Below are 17,017 nucleotides of genomic sequence, written 5' to 3' on the forward strand. Positions count from 1 at the left end.
TGCTAACTCTTTTATTTCTTTACCTTTTATTTGCACTTACCAGGATCACATTCACCAGACACAGTACTGAGACCCTCAACACCACAGTAATGCCCCGGGGTGCACGGCAAACAGCTGTCTAGGCTGTGCGTTCTTGGGTCAGGGTTATAGTAGCCACGAGGACAGGGAAACTGAGCTCCATGTTTTGTCCCTATAACACAATCACTCCATCAGACAATGTAAAACCGCATTGCAAACAGCCAATAACATAATGATGCAAAGGTATCTCCCATGAAGGACAAAGCAAAATCATTTTAATGGCAGCCTATTTCTTATTTACAACAAGAGAAAAAGTGGAAAGATAGCGGCTCTTTATGGCAGAAAATAAGTCTAGCATGACATAAAACCTTTTATTTCAATTACTAAAACATATACTTCTTAGAAACATAATTGGTAAAAGAAGCCTTGGCAATGTTTAACCATGACTTTATAAAATACTTTCACTAAGGAGTGCAAGATGTGGGTCAGTACTGTACTTATGGTCTCTCCCGACGCACTTCGCCCTACACGGGCTTCCTCAGGGGATTGCCGAGACCCTAGAAATTACTGATAGTATAGAAATATATATGAAATAAGCAGATTCATCTAAATAGTCTTGACTTACTTAGTATATTACTTACTTGGTCAATATACCAAGTAAGTCAAATATGTTTCCAGGAAGTATATGTTTTAGTAAATGAAATAAAAGGTTTTATGTCATGCTAGACTTATTTTTTGCTATAAAGAGTCGCTATCTTTCCACTTTTTCTCTTATGTACTATTGGCTTGGCAACCACTCTAGTGGTATTTTCTATCCTTATCACTGCGGGATTGGCTTCCTCTCCTTCTGTACATAAGCGACAATGTAGAGAGTCTTCACCTCTGTTTCAGGACAGCCACACTAGGTACAAGACTGCAGGAACCTCTGCACTCCTAGCAGCATTCCATCTTTGGTCCCTATGTGCTTATTTTCTGTCTTATTTAAAGTCTTCTCAATTACTCATTGTGATTATTATTCAATAAGAGTATTAAATATTTAAGGCTCTGATGTTCCTGATGATTGCTCAGTTTTATTGTTATATGCTTTTCTTCATTTATTTTAATACACAAAAACATTTAAATAAAAAATTTAGCAATCAAAGTTGCGCTGGGGGAACAATGCATGTGGAGAAAGAATGCTCATAACTACAGGCATTTAAAATCTGACTTTCGCTAAAAATACTTTACAGAGATTCTTCTATGCATCCTGCTGATAACTCTCCTCAGTAATTGCTGCAAACATCAACACTTATAAATTTACTCCTCTTATAATCACACATACACATAGCACCTGCAATAGATTACATACAATGCTAAGAACAATATTGTTTCACCCACATGGGTGCCTGTAAAGTGATTTAAGAGAATTTTCAAGCAAATTCAATAATAATTAGGCACAAAGGATGCACTGCCTTGAATAAAAATGTAATATCACATATTGTTTTAAACCTTAGAAGGTAGGGAACCCCATATGAGACTGAATTCTTCATCTCTGAGTTCTGGACTACATGATAAACCACTGCAAACAATGCAGCTAGATATCATAGTAAATTTCACTCCTATGACCTAGGAATGGCCATTGGCAGACGGATGTCTCTAATTATACCAATGGGGGTAAAGATAGATATTCTTTTCTGCGGTGGCCAGGACAGTGTTCCCAAGACACCGGCATTCTCAGAATCCCCCTTGGTTTGAAGAGCTACATCAAATCAAATATTAAAGAACAACAAAGAACTGATTGTTGAGGAGTATGACCAAAATAAATAAAACCATCTCACTCAGATAGTATTCAAAGACTCCTCCAGGTTCAAGGCATTTCTGGTGTAATTATATCCAATGGCACCCACAGCAGCCCTGACATGAGGACTTCTTCTACCCTTCCCAATTTTTCTTTTCTTCCAATTTCCCCTTTGCTACTGGATTAGGAGGGACACTTCCATGATGTCCATAAACTACACCTAAGTATGTGTGGCGCATGCTCCATTAGAGTAATACACATTCCTTCCAGGCGGAATGTCTTTATATCATGTAATACTGTTTTGACATCCTATAAGTCCTACTCTTGTTCTATGAATGGAATTCCATATTATGTGTACAGCTGTATTTTGTGCAATGCCTACCCTAAAGCTTTTCCATTGTTTGTTTTTTTCCAAACCGTACCTTTCTCTGTTTCATTTTCAGTTCATTGTATTTCTATGAAAAACCTAATAATAATAAAAAAACAAAAAAAAAACAAACAAAAAAAAACAAACAATGGGAAGCAAGATAATTGTTTTATCCTGGAATTGGCAAATTACTGGTGGTTGTTAAAAAAAAAAAAAAAAAAAAAAAAAATAGTATATTACCCCCTAGATAAGGTTCTACCTTCAACCACTCCACACAATCCTGCATGTAAAACCTCTGCCAAAATCGTTGATATGCTCACCAATCACTTACTTATCACTATTAGGCCCCTAATTTACTTACATATTCTTAAAAATAATTCATGAAATCTACATTCCACAGGCATCCTTAGAACTTTACATCACTTACCCATCATGGGCAGCTTACACCGCCTGCCCCAACCTTCCAAAAGCAACCTTGACTGCTTTACATTGTTTTTTGGACAGCTGAGATAAGCAATTTACACCATCCCTCAGTCTCCCTGAAAACTTTACACCATCCCTCAGCCACACTAAAAACTTTACACTATTCTCCAGTTACCATGATCACTTTACACCAAGCAGAATATATTTAATATCCGATATGCGTTTTTTGTGACCCTTCCAGATGAACAGGACATTGTACATTTACATGCACTCTGTTGAGTTGTATATCCTAATGTGAAATCCTACAAAATATAATTGCACTACATAAAAGATTATTAAATTATTACCAATAAAAAGGTCTGCTATTATAGTTTTTATGAATGTGAATGTAGCACCACTTAGTACACTAAGAGATTGGGTGAGGAGACCCAGAAACAGGATCCGTCAGCCTAGCATGATTGCTGACACATTGAATTACATCTAACAAAGAATTGTTAGAAATAATTTAAAATATAAATCCTGGGAACCAGGAAAACAATGTGTTACTAAGCATACTGTAAACCATGCTATGTTTATTACATCCGTTCATTTGAAGAAAAACTGAAAAACAGACATTTGCTTCTGTATAATATCTATTTAATGAATATTCCCCTCAGGTATAATCTTATTCTCTGAATTGAGCCCATAAATGAAAAATACAATTGTCTTTATTACCTTTAGGGCAGTAGAACCCAGCTGGGCACTGAAATCCACTATAATCACTGGTGTTCTCTGCACAATAATAGCCGGCGGGGCATGGTAAGCAGTCTTGTTGATGGGTGAGGTTGTTATAAGTCCCTGCAGGACAGGCGTATGGATGGAAACTTCCTACAGGGCAGTAATGACCACGCGGGCAGCCTCCACCTTCTCCTGTGTGCACAGAATTAGACACGACAAATATATTAGTAATATTAAGGGGTCTTTTGTACAAAGATCCAACAACAGCTAATCTTTTTAAAGACAAAATAGAATTAAAAAAAACACAATTCATGAGGAGCTTCAATTATGAGCGTGTCTGGGGAAAGAGAACTGAGCCGCAAAACCTGTGCTGCCCCATAACATCCAATAAGTATTTTGCAATGGAGGTAAACTAAAGTAATAAAGTAATTAGAAGAAAGGTGAACAATATTGTTTATAAATTAGTCTGTTTATCCAAAAACAGCTTCAAATTTCAATAGTTACACTACATTTGTGTAACACTGTTATGAGAGACCAAAAAAGTATTAGGTAACATAAAAAAGTTATTATTAAAGAATTATATAGAGATTGCATTCTGAATGGACAAACCAAACAGTTTTGGCTCATTTCATATCTGCAGGCTTGGAGCACAGTTGTAGGTGCTGAACATAAAAAGCAGCAAAATCATAAAATGCACATGCAACGCAATAGATCTAAAACATGATTATAGTTTTATACAGTGATTCAAAAATATATATACCCAGAAGTCCAAAATATTAAAAAATGGTCTTTCTTACCTCATGAGTGCTTAAGTCAAAGCTCAACTGGATGATGGTCAACAACAAACTTATTCATATCCTTAAAGACACTCCTCCTTTGGAACTGACCTGGAATCCTTGACTTTTGCAATTCTGGACCACCAGACCTCCACACCGAGGGCTAACCCTCCCTTTCCCAACTCACTTTATTTCTGTATGGCTATGAGTTTTCGTAAAGTTTACAACACCATAGTTTATTGCCTTGTATCCCCTTTCCCTTTAAATTTACATGTTGAAACACTGTATTTCAGCTGGATTAATTGATGAAATTTCCTTTATATACCGGTAATTATATGACAGAAACAATTTTTGTTTGAACAATTGAATATGGCAGAGAGGAAACCTGACAATAAAATGCTCAGCTTTGTATAATTGTGACCCAGGTGGTTCCATTTAGATTTATGTAAAAACTTCAAATACCATGATTATTGAGACATTAGAACAGCTTTTTCTTAAATCTATTTTTACAAAACACAAATGATGATCGGTTAAAGGTTGATTCGTCTTACCGTCTCCAGTGGGTGCAGGAGAGGAGACCCCGAGACTACAGTAGTAGCCCGCCAAACAACGTCCAGTAGGTGCTGTCTGGCCAAATGAGCTGCAGTAATAGCCAGGAGGACAAGGTATACACTGGGATTCAGCACTCAGGTACCGTCTAATTAAGAAAAGCATATCTTAATGGTGGAACAGTCACAATTATATTACTGTAAATTTCATATTTATTACTGACCGATCTGAGAAAGTGCCATATGGACATGGAATAGGCATGCTGGTTCCTGGAGGACAGAAGTGACCAGGTGGACAAACTCCTCCAAAACTTTCATTGCCATTACCAGAAGGGTTGGGAACAAGTGAACCTGGGAGAGTATTACATAGGGAATGAATTCCTACATACATACAGTAATAAGAAACATGACTAGGGGGGCTCTAAGTCACAGCTTCTAAATTGAGGGCATGTGTTCTTTAAAGTGGTATTCCAGCCAAAATTTGTAGGGTTTTTGACAGGACAGAGAAGCATTAGAATCACTGCAGTCTGTGTCCCCATTTAGGAAATGTTCCCTGTATACCTGGAAACCACAATGACTTTGGGATACCAATTAAAAATGTTAATATTGCAGTCTATGTCTTGTTCAAGGGGGGATTACCATTAAAGAAACTGATAAAAACAATAATGCAATACAGGTTATAACCTCTCACCACTGTATCCCCAAATTAAAAGAAAATGTTTTAACAGGAATACCACAAATACCATATAAAGACCAAATACCACAAAGACGCCTGTGTGACAAGCATAGACAACATCCCACATCTAATAGAAGATCATGCTGAAAACACAAGTGTCCATTCAGAGAAGTAAGTCTATTGATATCTTGACATATTCTGGCTGGTAGAGCAAGGTAAAGTTTATGAAAATAAATATAAACATGTCTATTGGCACACTGGTGTTTTTGGTCACAAATTTATGTAATAAATTAATAATAATGATAAAATAACCAAATTTAAAAAATTTAAATTTAAAATTTATAACCTGATATACCTAAAAAAATGACTGAAATATATATGTCAGATTTTCTGATAATAGGGATGTCATATAGACTAACAGTTCCGCTCACACATGCTGGACAGGTGTTACGAACACTGGACAACCATGTAACATGAATAAGAAGCTCCTAATTCTCTTTTACCTGCTGTACAGAAAAATCCAGCCTGGCAAGGTCCAGATACAGCTGAGGAGGCCCAGTCTCTGCAGAACATCCCTAAAGTTCAGGAAAAACATTATATGACATTACAACTATTGACATATGTATGTTTCAGTATTTGTTCTGCAACGTTCACGGCTAATATGTAATTTTCTGTACGCAAAAGTGAACATCTGTATATTGTATAACAAGCAATGTGAAGCTTCAAGATGAAGTCTGCATGATAGACTGTAATATTACCTGGCAGACATTGAAGACAATGTTCAGCTCTTGTGACACCCAGGGTAGGATTGAATGTCCCAGGTGGACAGGGAACTGGGTTAGCATCTATATCCTCTGGGCAATAATATCCAACGGGACATTTGACTATGTCACCATCGACACAGGTGTGACCAGTGGGGCACGCTCTACACAAAGATTGGCCTTAAAAGAGAAAAAAAATATTCTGAAAGTTACCTCAAAATCACTGAATCTATACTTTAAAAATGATCCCCCATTCTGAACATTACAATCTAAAATATCGATTTCTGTTATGTCCTTCCATACATGCAGAGCAGTATTGCAGGAGTACAGATATGGTTTAGTACACCTCCAAATTTATTCTACATGTAGAAGTAAACACAATCATTTTACAACATTTTACAGAAGTCCTGCAAGGATATAGGAAACAAAATGTTAACAAGAGTAAGCTGTTCCCAAAATTCTGTCTGTCATTCTACACTGTTACACAAGTCAAGGCCTAAAAATTAAGAGAATATATTCCAATCTGTGACTATCCCCAGTCAAACACAGAAAATTTGCCTACTTAGTTGTTTTATTTGCTGTCTATATTCTGCAGAATGTTTTATATGCAAAGTAGAAGGGTGGCTGGTTCAGCTCATTAAACAGCCTGGTTTAGAGATTTTCTCGGCAATGTGCGGCATCACCGTGTAAAATGCAAGCTACAAAAGAAGGATCCAGTCACTCTCCAGTGACGCTGCTCTATTCTTTTCATTCCATAAAAGCTTTATTGTGAACAAAGCTTGGCTAAGAGTCCACAGACACACTTTCCCCTTAGCCAGACAAAGCTTCTCTCTCCTGATGCATTTCTCACAATACATAGGTTTGATCATGAGAAACGCATCAGAGGCAGAGGTTGGTCTGGCTAAGCGAAACATGTGCTATCTATGAATTGTAAGCCTTGCTTTGTTTTGCATAAACAAAACTTCCTGCAAAGCAACGAACATAGCAGCACCACTGGCACGAGACAGGAAATAAATAGAAGTTTTCACTATTACAAAACCAGAGAGGTAACTCCTCATTTCCTTAAAGGTAAAGCTACGCAACTCACTCCTTATACCTCTGTGACTTGGAGAAGGACTTACGAAGAACAAGCCAGTAACATTATTGGATTATGATCATACAATCAACACTGTCTTCATAGAGCAAAAGTGTCTTTCTTCTATATTCCAATGACAATCATACAGACATTGCATGTATACTATATTTCTATGTAGGAGCTGAAACGGTATTCTTAAATAAGTGATTTTGCTGGCAGCAGCCCTTAGTGGAGTGTACAATGAACAGTTAAAATGTATTGCAATGCCACACTATGAAAAAGTGAATAAAGCAAAGACAATGTTGAAAGCTTCCATACCTGTAGAATTGCTGTAAGTTCCCACAGGACATGGCATGGGCTCAGATGATCCTACAGGGCAGAAATGTTTAGAAGGACAGATTCCCCCTGTGATTCCATCTAGAGGTCTTGGACTGGTCGAGCCAAGCAGACAGAAATACCCTACAGAACAGAACATAAAATGACTGACTTATCTTCCAGGAGAAGTTTAATTTTCAAGTAGAAATTTTCTTACCTTTTTGACAAATTCCAGTTGGCTCCACTAGGCTAGGAGAATCGCAAAAGAATCCAGGAGGGCATGGCAAACACCAGGAACTGTTTACGGATTCCCTTTGACTGTTCCATGTGCCAGCAGGACAAGGTTTTTTCAATCCCATGTAGCAGAAATAACCAGCAGGACAAATATCCCCAAACTGTGTATTTACCTGATCAATGTGCACAGTTATTCACTTGAAAAGTGCAAAAAACAAGTAGAAATGGTGGGCTTAATAAAAACAGACACTTACAGGACAAGAAGTGTCGGACCCCCATGTACAGTAGTGCCCTGGATCACAAAACCCTTCAGGCTGAGACAACCCCGGGCGACTGCAGAACATGCCCAAGGTGCAGAGTTCACAAGATTCCATAGCTACATTGCCAGTTGCATTAGAAAATGTTCCCTAAATAAAAACAGCACAGCATAATGTTTACAACTTTGATCAAGAAAATCTAGCTTACCTTTAAACTAACAAAGTTAACATCCCAGTCTAACCTGTGGGCATGGTACTGCCAAAATGCTTCCAAGAGGACAGTAGTGACCTTGAGGACAGGTGAAGATGTCAGATAAACTGCTCGAATTGCAGAAGTTTCCTGGAGGGCAGGGCATGCAGGATGACTGAGCATGGAGCTAAAACATAAGGAGGTAACATATCAAATCTACATATCACAAAACTGAACAATTAGGCTGTAGCAGACATCAGGTATGGTTCCCTATGGCAGTGGTTCCCAACCTTTTGGACGTCACCGACCACTAAATTTACGGACTCCAGACAGCGGATGCTGCATGCGCGGGGAGCCGTGTGTCACTCAAAGAGGAAGAAAGTTCCCCCCGAGTGACGTCTTCATGCCAGAAGCCGCCCATTCTCCCATCGCAGGTCCAGAGACACAACCCGCCCACCGCCCTGAGCCTGCGATGTATACGGGAGACATGGTCCAACACTGGTCCGGGAGACATGGCCCCACCAAGTAGGGTCCTTCTCCTGACCCCGCTGGGAGGTGCATTGGCCAGAGCCGCGGACCACCAAAATTTTCTCACAGACCACAGTTTGGAGACCGCTGCCCTAGGGCACAGGGACCTAGTGCTGCCAGATGGTATACTAATTTTTCTATTTCAGAATAGAATTTTAGAATGGATCAGCAGTCTAGACAATTTTGTTGAATGAAAAAAAGCAGTTAGTAGGGTATAGTTTCTGCACAGACCTAAGTTGCAGGATTATCTTTTGGATAAATGTTGGAGTGAGGGGTCCTAGAGTAATATTAGTATTAAGAGATCATCGTGCAGATACACACTTTAATCAGTGTGCATTCATTTTACATTTTGTTTTATAGTACAGAATGTTTATGCAGATGTTTTGCTTTTAGCTTACGGGCTGGAAAGTTCCTGGAAGACAGGGCTGTGGCATGAAAGATCCTTCTAGAGAGAAGTGTCCTTGTGGCACCACATTTTGCACTGGTGAGGTGGAACCCTCTGTGCAGTAGTAGCCAGCAGTGCAGTATCCAGTGGGAGTGGATCCTATCTGTCCATCACAAAACATCCTGCAAACAGAAGATATGGGGGTTACTCAATGCCTAAGCACCAGGTTTAGCTGTTCTGACCTTTAATGGACATATACGTACCCAGGTGGACATGTAAGGCACTGACTCAGTTGCATTAGGCCAGTTTGATTACTGTATGTGCCTGGTGGACATAGTGTTGGCCATCCAGAACCTGCAGGGCAGTAAGCACCTGGAGGACACACACCTCCTGAGGGAGACTTTACATTGACAGGAAGTGAAGGGTGGTTAGAAAAGTGATTTAAAATGTTAAAGGTAATAAATAAATAAATTGGTAAATAAATTACACATACCACACAATACAGAAAAAGCATGCAATTACATGTGCAGTGACCAAACTCATAATGTTTGCTTTCTGATTTGGTGAAGGACAATTTTGTGTGTGGGCATAACAAAATGTTTTTCAATATCTAAGTTTTAGGTCAACTTTCAAAGTTCCTAAGAGGTTTCAGTACCGGACTTATGGATCTTTCGGGGCAGTAGAATCCTTCCTGGCATTGACCAGTGCTGGCTAAGAGTCCCGCCCCAGCACAGAATCGCCCAGGTTCACAAGGCCAACACTCTGTTTCACTGGATAAGCCCTCACGAGGACTATACGTGCCCTCTGGACATGGTTCTGGTTGGGAACTACCTGGGCGACAATGAAAACCCTGAGAAAAAATGGATATATGTAAGTAACTGAAGTTGTGAACCTGCCTCAAAAGGAGCATTTTATGTGTTGTATTGCAGAACATTCATGGTCTATTCAGTTTTAGCTGCAGTAAAGAGTTATAGATAGTCAGTAAATACAACTCAGAGCTATATTTTATATGTTTTTGCTTTAAGTGGCATACTTACAGCTGGGCACAGTTTGGGCTCCAGTAAGGACGGTAAGTCACAGAAGAAACCTTCAGGGCACAGTAGGCAGGTCGGAATCTCTAAGCCCATCTTAGTCATGTTCCAGTATGAACCAGGCTGGCAGGGAAAAGACATAGAGAAGCCTGTTCCTGGTGGGCAATGATATCCTTGGGGGCAAGGCCCAGTCTAAAGAACATACAAAACATAATAACTATAGTTATCATAAGGACAGGTTCCGCTCCTCATGGCATAATTTAATAATCTCATAACCTACTAGCCTCCAAAGACAATGGATAAAGATTCTTTGGGATTATTTGATGTAATGGTACTCACCGGACCTGGGATTCCTCGCTGTCCTTCCTGATAACAGTACTTTCCCTCTGGACACTGCAAACATTCCTCTACCCCTTCCAGACCTGGTTGATGCCCATATGTACCGTTTGGACATGTTTTTGCCTCCTGGAGATAGGTACAGTTAGATAAATTGCTCTGGTCAGATTGAACATGTCATTATTTAACTCTGAGGGGGTACTTACACTGCTCCCCTCCGGACAATAGTATCCCTGTGGACAGATACTGATCTCCTCATCAGGAAAGACAGCCATTCCTTTGGGACAAACCCTCCCAGCAGGGCAGACAAGCTGCATCATACGCTCTCTGCTGGTCCTGTCTTCATGACAGTAGTGCCCTGCTGGACAGGGCTGGCACACAGAAGAACCAGCATCCTGCAATATGAATTAAGAGCAAGGAACTGAACAGATCAATCTATGTGGAAATTCCATGGCACTTTAATAATTACATTCCTACCATAAAGAGAGGACTTCACTATAAAGATAAAAAACATACCAGCAGCAAGTCTATACAGCATTATATCTTATAGTAGTACAGATACTCACAGAGAAAGAACCACCTCTGCAAGGTACTGGGGCACCCATGCCAATATTAGGACAAGAGCTGCCTGCTGGACATATGTCACATTCACCCACCTCCCGTGCACCTTGTTCAGCACGGTAAGAGCCCCTGCGATAAATAAAATACAAAAAAATATTACATTTAATGTAGCTGCATCTTTTGGGTTATTTTACTTACTTATTGAATTTAATTACATAGCACCAAAACATTTCATAGGTTACATAGAGTAAAGAAGGAGCACATACAAGTGCCACACAGACTAAGTCTCTGAAGGAAAGTAGCCCAAACTCCAAAACCAGAGCTTACAGTATTAACCAATTAGACTTGATTGAGATAATATGATCTATATTTATGGCTGGTCCAAATAAAGCCAAAAATGGTACAGCAGTTTACAAAAAAATTCCTGGAAGCATCTGAAGGATTTTGTTTTGGGTAAGATTATATTAACCTGGAAGTGCCTTAAATAGAAAGGTCTGAATAACTAAAACACTTTTCACACATGTCTCCACGGGCGCTAATGCTAATCTGCTACTGCATACAAAGTTTTTAATATTTACAAAGCAAGCAAACTTGACACTAATCTTGACTAATCTGTGCAAAATGAAACAGTAAATTGGTAGAATTAGGTGCAAAACTGGCACAGTCAACCTGTTTGCCCAATATAGTTTTAGAAATTTGTCTGCATCTCCCTAGCATGCATTAAACACTCAGCATTGGTTATGACTAAATGGCATACTCACAAAGGGCACAAAGATGGCTTGGAAGTGCCAGCTGGACAGTAAGATCCCACAGGGCAAGCACTGCACTCCCCGACTCGTACACTACCTAGCTTAAGGTTAAAGGTCCCTGAAGGACATGGAAACTGAGATCCAAACTGGGAACCTTTAGGTAAAAAATGCCAAAAAATTATAATTCACATAATTAAAACTAGCAAGAAAATAAAACCCAGCCAATAAACATAATCAGGCAAATCAATATATAATGCCAACAATATCATACAACAACAAGTTCCGGCTGCAATGTGTGATTAATGTGCTTTAAGGCTTGGGTCAATGGGTTTTTGTTCATTGTACACAGGTTTTACAGTTCTGTAGAAGCCTAAAGGAATACAACAGCCACTTGAATCAGGTGAAATTGGGGTAATAGGGTGGCCAACTGCAGGTCAAATCCACCTGTCGGTGAACTCTGAATGATCTCAGACTCCTCTCAGGTTAATGTCAAATTGATAGCATAAGCCAAAAGCTCATTTATTTTATAGTTTTTAATCATATGAGGGCTGCTTAATTTAGGTTTCATCTCCTAAAGGAAAACTATCAAGGTTTGGAGATCAATTTTATTGCAATTCATCTCTCTGTCTCAAAAGTTAGTTCACCTAAAGCACTATGGCCCTGATTTATCAAAGTTCTCCAGGGCTGGAGAGAATACACTTTCATCGATGAAGCTGAGTAATTGAGTAAACCTGGAATGGATTTCCTAAAATCAAGCTATTTGTTAGCAAATGTTTTCAATCCTGGGCCAGATTTATTCCAGGTTTGCTGGTTCACCCAGCTTCACTGATATAAAAGTGTATTCTCTCCAACCTTGGAGAAGCTTAATAAATTAGGGCCTATGACTGAGCTTAGACTGAGGTGTAACAAGGAGGGGGGAAAGTCACCATTTTAACTTAAGTTTTTAAAATTCAGCTTGAACTTTTGAGCTTTGTTATAAAAAATAGTCACTGCTGTTCTTTCTGCCTGTGTTGAGTATACTGGTCTTGTGTGCCGAGCAGTCTGTAATGGGAGAAACCACAGGGTTTCTACCCAAAAACCAACCCAAAGTTTTCTTTTCTCTGCAAACTATGTGCAACTCAGCAATGAATTCACTGCTGCTTAAAAGGAATATATGGGTTTACAGAGGCATTTGGTGCACACAGAGAAGGTTAGAACATATAGACTTAATTTTTCTCTTATTAAATGTTCCTAATATACAGCCCTAGCCTAGAAAAGAAGACCTAGCACTATTGTCTGTTGTCTTAATATATTTTACATAAAAAGTACATAGCGCCGTTCTCTACATCACAATACAATACAATGTGCACAGTCATGGATTTTGTGTATTCTTGGAGTAAACTCATTCTTTTTAACATTAATATTTATTAATATTAATATTTCTAATTACCTACCTTCTGGACAAAAATGTCCAGCATTGCATTTTCCAGAGGGGTTCTCTGCTCCCATCAGACAGAACCACCCAGCAGGGCACGGGTAACAATCTCGATCCGATGCCAAGCCTGGTCTGTCACTCCATGTGCCAGGAGGGCATTTGTACTGAGAGCCATGCTTGGTTCCTGGTGGACAATAATGACCCCGAGGACAGGGAACTGGAGGCCGCTGCCTTCCCCCTGAACCTTAACATACAACAGAACAATTTGTTTAAAAAAGCAAATGTGAAAAATTCTAGCTATGCTCTGCAACTTTTGCAAAGGATAACTTATCAGTGATTAGCATACAGTATATGGAACTACAAATTGATAAGTGGGTGACAATGATTTTCTTGTTACAATGATACCTGTCACTTCTTGAAGGTGGTGTGTTGAAAGTAGGAAAAATGGGCAAGTGTAAGAATCTGCGGAACTTTGACAAGGATATTCCAAACAGGGATCCCAATGCAGTGATGCAGAACAGAAATATCTAACTATGTATCAATATTATCAATAGGCTTGGCAATACTAGATTTTTTTGAACAATAACATTTTATGTATTATATATATCTGATTTGTAACTTGTGTTTAATAAATATTTTGATTTTAATATTTGTGCTGCCTTAAAAATCTAGTTTTTTTGTGTAGATTTTCTTTTTGGGTCCTTAATGACGGGGGCCAAACTGTGATGGCTAGACAATGGGTCGGATCTAAAACTGTAGGTCTTGTGGCTTGCTCTCCATATGCAGTGGTAGGAAGCCACCATCAGTGGTTCAAATGAAAAAAGGACAACAAATGAACCAGCAACGCGTTTATAGACACCCAAGGCTTAATGATGAGACACTGTTAAAAAAAACATAACGCTGGCATGATTTAGGTTTTAGAACACAGTGTATTCCAGCTTAGGTTGCTGTGTATCAGATCAGTAGGAATGCCCATGCTGACTCCAACCACAGCAAAAAAAGTTTACAATAGACAAGAACAGAACCATGGAGCAATGGAAGAATAAAACCCGTTTTTTAAGGCACCTTGTCTTTTTAGATCATGTAGTGCGAGGAGGACCTGCACAACACTAGGCAGGTGATATTATTACTACACAGTATTTATATAGTGCCGACATATAACACAGCGCTTTACAAAGTCCATAGTCATGTCATTAGCTGTCCCTCAGAGGGGACAAACAATCTAATGCCTATACCATAGTCTTATGTCATTAAAACAAAAAGGTCAGTTTGGGGGAAGCAATTTAACTGCATGTTTTTGGAATGTGGGAGGAAAGCAGAGTACCCACAGGAAACCCATGAATACACGGGGAGAACATACAAACTACTTGGAGATAGCATGCTGGCCAAGGATCGAACCTGGGAACTAGCGCTGCAAAGGCCTAAACGCAACTACTGGGCCAACTGTGTTGATTTTAATGTTTTGGCTAATCAGTGTACAACCAATTACATTACTGCACACTGTACTATCTGCAAAATGTATTTTCAAAACTACACTAAAACTGAAAAATGAAAAGTATAGTTGCAGTGATTCGGCCGATTTCCTTACAATGAAAATCCCAACAGAGACTGACTACAGGATTCACATTCTTTTTTTCACATGCATACTTTACCTGTCGGGCAGAAAAATCCAGCCAAACAGACCTCACATTGAGATTTGTGGAAAATACTATGGCTGTCACTAAATGTCCCCGCGGAACAGGCATTTTCAGAAGATGTAGGTGATCGAGATCCCACTGGGCAAACATACCTAGAACAGAAACAAAATTGATAAAGATACAGGCTGCCTAGAATCAGACCAATAAATGAATGAGTAAATATATAAAAACAGAGAGCAAACACTTCCTTTTCTAAACAGGATTTTGGTTTTACATATAAAAGCGTTGTCTTAAAAAGTTGTTGAGTGAGTGAGAACACAGAAGGAAAATTTGTGCATGGGGCTGAACAGATCAGCAGGAAATATTATTTTTTTAATCAAAGATGAACTTCTCTTAAAGACACAATTAATGCTGCTCTATTTAGTAATTACTCAAATGTATGATTTTAATGCAAGCAGAGAACTTGAATTTGACTTGGTTTATGACTTGTTTTACAGCAGAGTTCTGTTGGGAGAGGAAATACCAACACAAGGAGCCATCAGAGCCAAGAAATAGCCATCCCAACTAGAGAGGCCAAGTAATTTCATGAATTCATAGCAAAATGTCACAATTAAAAGAGAGAGATTTACAATGCTTTCTTTCTAAATGGGCCTGAAAAAAAATGATTTTGTCCTTTGAACAGCCAAAAGGCCTTGCTATTGTATTCAGGTCATATAGGAGATCATTACTGATACATACCCAGGAGAACAATCCGTGTCGGGCTGAGTTAACCCTGAGCGTGTACAGGCCTTTCCTGCTGTACAGAGGGTGCAATCCCAAGCTTCATCCTGACCCTCCAGGGCATTAAAGGAACCGGCTGGACATGGAACTGGGTAGCTGGTATTAGCCAGGCAGTAAAATCCAGCAGGGCACAAAACACACTCTTCAATTCCTTCAGAGAAAAAAAAGCAATAAACTCTATAATTATAATCTTTATCTGTATTTATATAGCACTGACATATTACGCAGCACTTTAAAAAGTCCATAGTCATGTCACTAGCTGTCTCACAATCTAATGTCCCTACCATAGTCATATGGATGAACTCTAGAATAAAAATAAAACATTTCTAAGCACTGCATAACTGGCAGGAGCTGACAGACATGTAAATCTGTGTCTATGGAACTTTACTTCCACTATATAGAACACAACAAAGGATAACAAGACACATTAGATGAAGGCAAAGAGCAAGTCCAGTCCCGTAGAGATGCCTTTCGCTATAGATCGGAAAGGGCCATTCTTTAAAATCTGTGTCTGATCTTTAGGTGCACGGTGTGAACTAGATGTTTAGTTATGTCTGGACAGTAGGAAAGCTTTGACTTGCTCTAAGTGGACAGGGCAGCTGGTTGCAGCCAAAGGGAGCTCTAAATATCACATAGGACTTCTATTATAAAAGGGCCATTCTTTCTGTCCTCGGGGGATGAGTATCTGATAGTAGAACAATATAAGCTTCAGCTTTTTACAGTACTAAACAGGAGAGTATCTTATACAATTGGAATGTGAGAACCGGCACTGCCTTCAGCTATCTTACAGGGTCACAGAGGACACATTATAGTGTAAAATGAAAACTGTTCTACGATAATAATAGAGTTTTTCTGTGTTAGTATTATAGAAACACTGCAGTATCTTTCTGTTGGTGTATTCATTTATATATATATTACTATTTATTAGGTTATACAAACAAAGATTTAGAATTCAACTGAAATATTCTAGGACAGCTCCAATTTGACGTCTTTGATGCATGGTATTTGGCCATGGTTATTATAAACTTTTTGGCCTAATTAGTGTTAGCATGTACTTTTAACATTGACTAGACTTTAAAAAAAAGTTTGTTTTCCAACACCATCACCCACCCCACCAATGGTCAGCTAAGGAACCTCAAGGAAACGTCCTGGTGTAGATTAACCCATTGTAATGCATGGGGATTTCAAACAAGGGCTTTAAAAGCCTCAGGTTAAACGCTGAGAAAACGTCTGTGTAGACCAAGCCTTAATTAGGTTAAACATGGCAGAATCTCCAGGTATTTTTTTAATTTTTGAAAATTAAATTTAAAAGTGCATTGTCAAAGTAAGGCTTATATTAGATTTCAGATGTGTTTACATAAACTTGAATATAATGTGTATTTTACTAATTCTGTCAAGAAAGTGACCAAGAGGCTGAGTGATGATGGCTCTTATTTTGCATCTTGCACACATAAAAATATGC

At 38.9% G+C, this 17,017-nt stretch overlaps 1 protein-coding gene across 1 annotated transcript in view; it reads right to left on the reverse strand.

Moving 5' to 3' along the window:
• LOC140341158 (uncharacterized) overlaps positions 1 to 17,017 on the reverse strand; it is a 70,514-nt gene that overhangs the window by 37,050 nt on the left and 16,447 nt on the right. The window contains exons 9-29 of the mRNA XM_072426709.1: positions 15,514 to 15,706; positions 14,791 to 14,927; positions 13,158 to 13,382; positions 11,737 to 11,878; positions 10,981 to 11,104; positions 10,621 to 10,809; positions 10,418 to 10,543; positions 10,085 to 10,270; positions 9,703 to 9,897; positions 9,311 to 9,447; positions 9,061 to 9,229; positions 8,187 to 8,321; positions 7,942 to 8,094; positions 7,671 to 7,860; positions 7,457 to 7,597; positions 6,061 to 6,243; positions 5,806 to 5,877; positions 4,851 to 4,977; positions 4,630 to 4,775; positions 3,300 to 3,494; positions 41 to 190 (exon numbers count right to left, since the gene is read on the reverse strand). Of these exons, the coding sequence (XP_072282810.1) occupies positions 41 to 190; positions 3,300 to 3,494; positions 4,630 to 4,775; positions 4,851 to 4,977; positions 5,806 to 5,877; positions 6,061 to 6,243; positions 7,457 to 7,597; positions 7,671 to 7,860; positions 7,942 to 8,094; positions 8,187 to 8,321; positions 9,061 to 9,229; positions 9,311 to 9,447; positions 9,703 to 9,897; positions 10,085 to 10,270; positions 10,418 to 10,543; positions 10,621 to 10,809; positions 10,981 to 11,104; positions 11,737 to 11,878; positions 13,158 to 13,382; positions 14,791 to 14,927; positions 15,514 to 15,706 (3,315 nt within the window). The remainder of the gene's footprint in view (positions 1 to 40; positions 191 to 3,299; positions 3,495 to 4,629; positions 4,776 to 4,850; positions 4,978 to 5,805; positions 5,878 to 6,060; positions 6,244 to 7,456; positions 7,598 to 7,670; positions 7,861 to 7,941; positions 8,095 to 8,186; positions 8,322 to 9,060; positions 9,230 to 9,310; positions 9,448 to 9,702; positions 9,898 to 10,084; positions 10,271 to 10,417; positions 10,544 to 10,620; positions 10,810 to 10,980; positions 11,105 to 11,736; positions 11,879 to 13,157; positions 13,383 to 14,790; positions 14,928 to 15,513; positions 15,707 to 17,017) is intronic.

This window comes from Pyxicephalus adspersus, chromosome 11 (genome assembly GCF_032062135.1).
Source record: "Pyxicephalus adspersus chromosome 11, UCB_Pads_2.0, whole genome shotgun sequence".
In the NCBI taxonomy this organism is placed as follows: domain Eukaryota; kingdom Metazoa; phylum Chordata; class Amphibia; order Anura; family Pyxicephalidae; genus Pyxicephalus; species Pyxicephalus adspersus.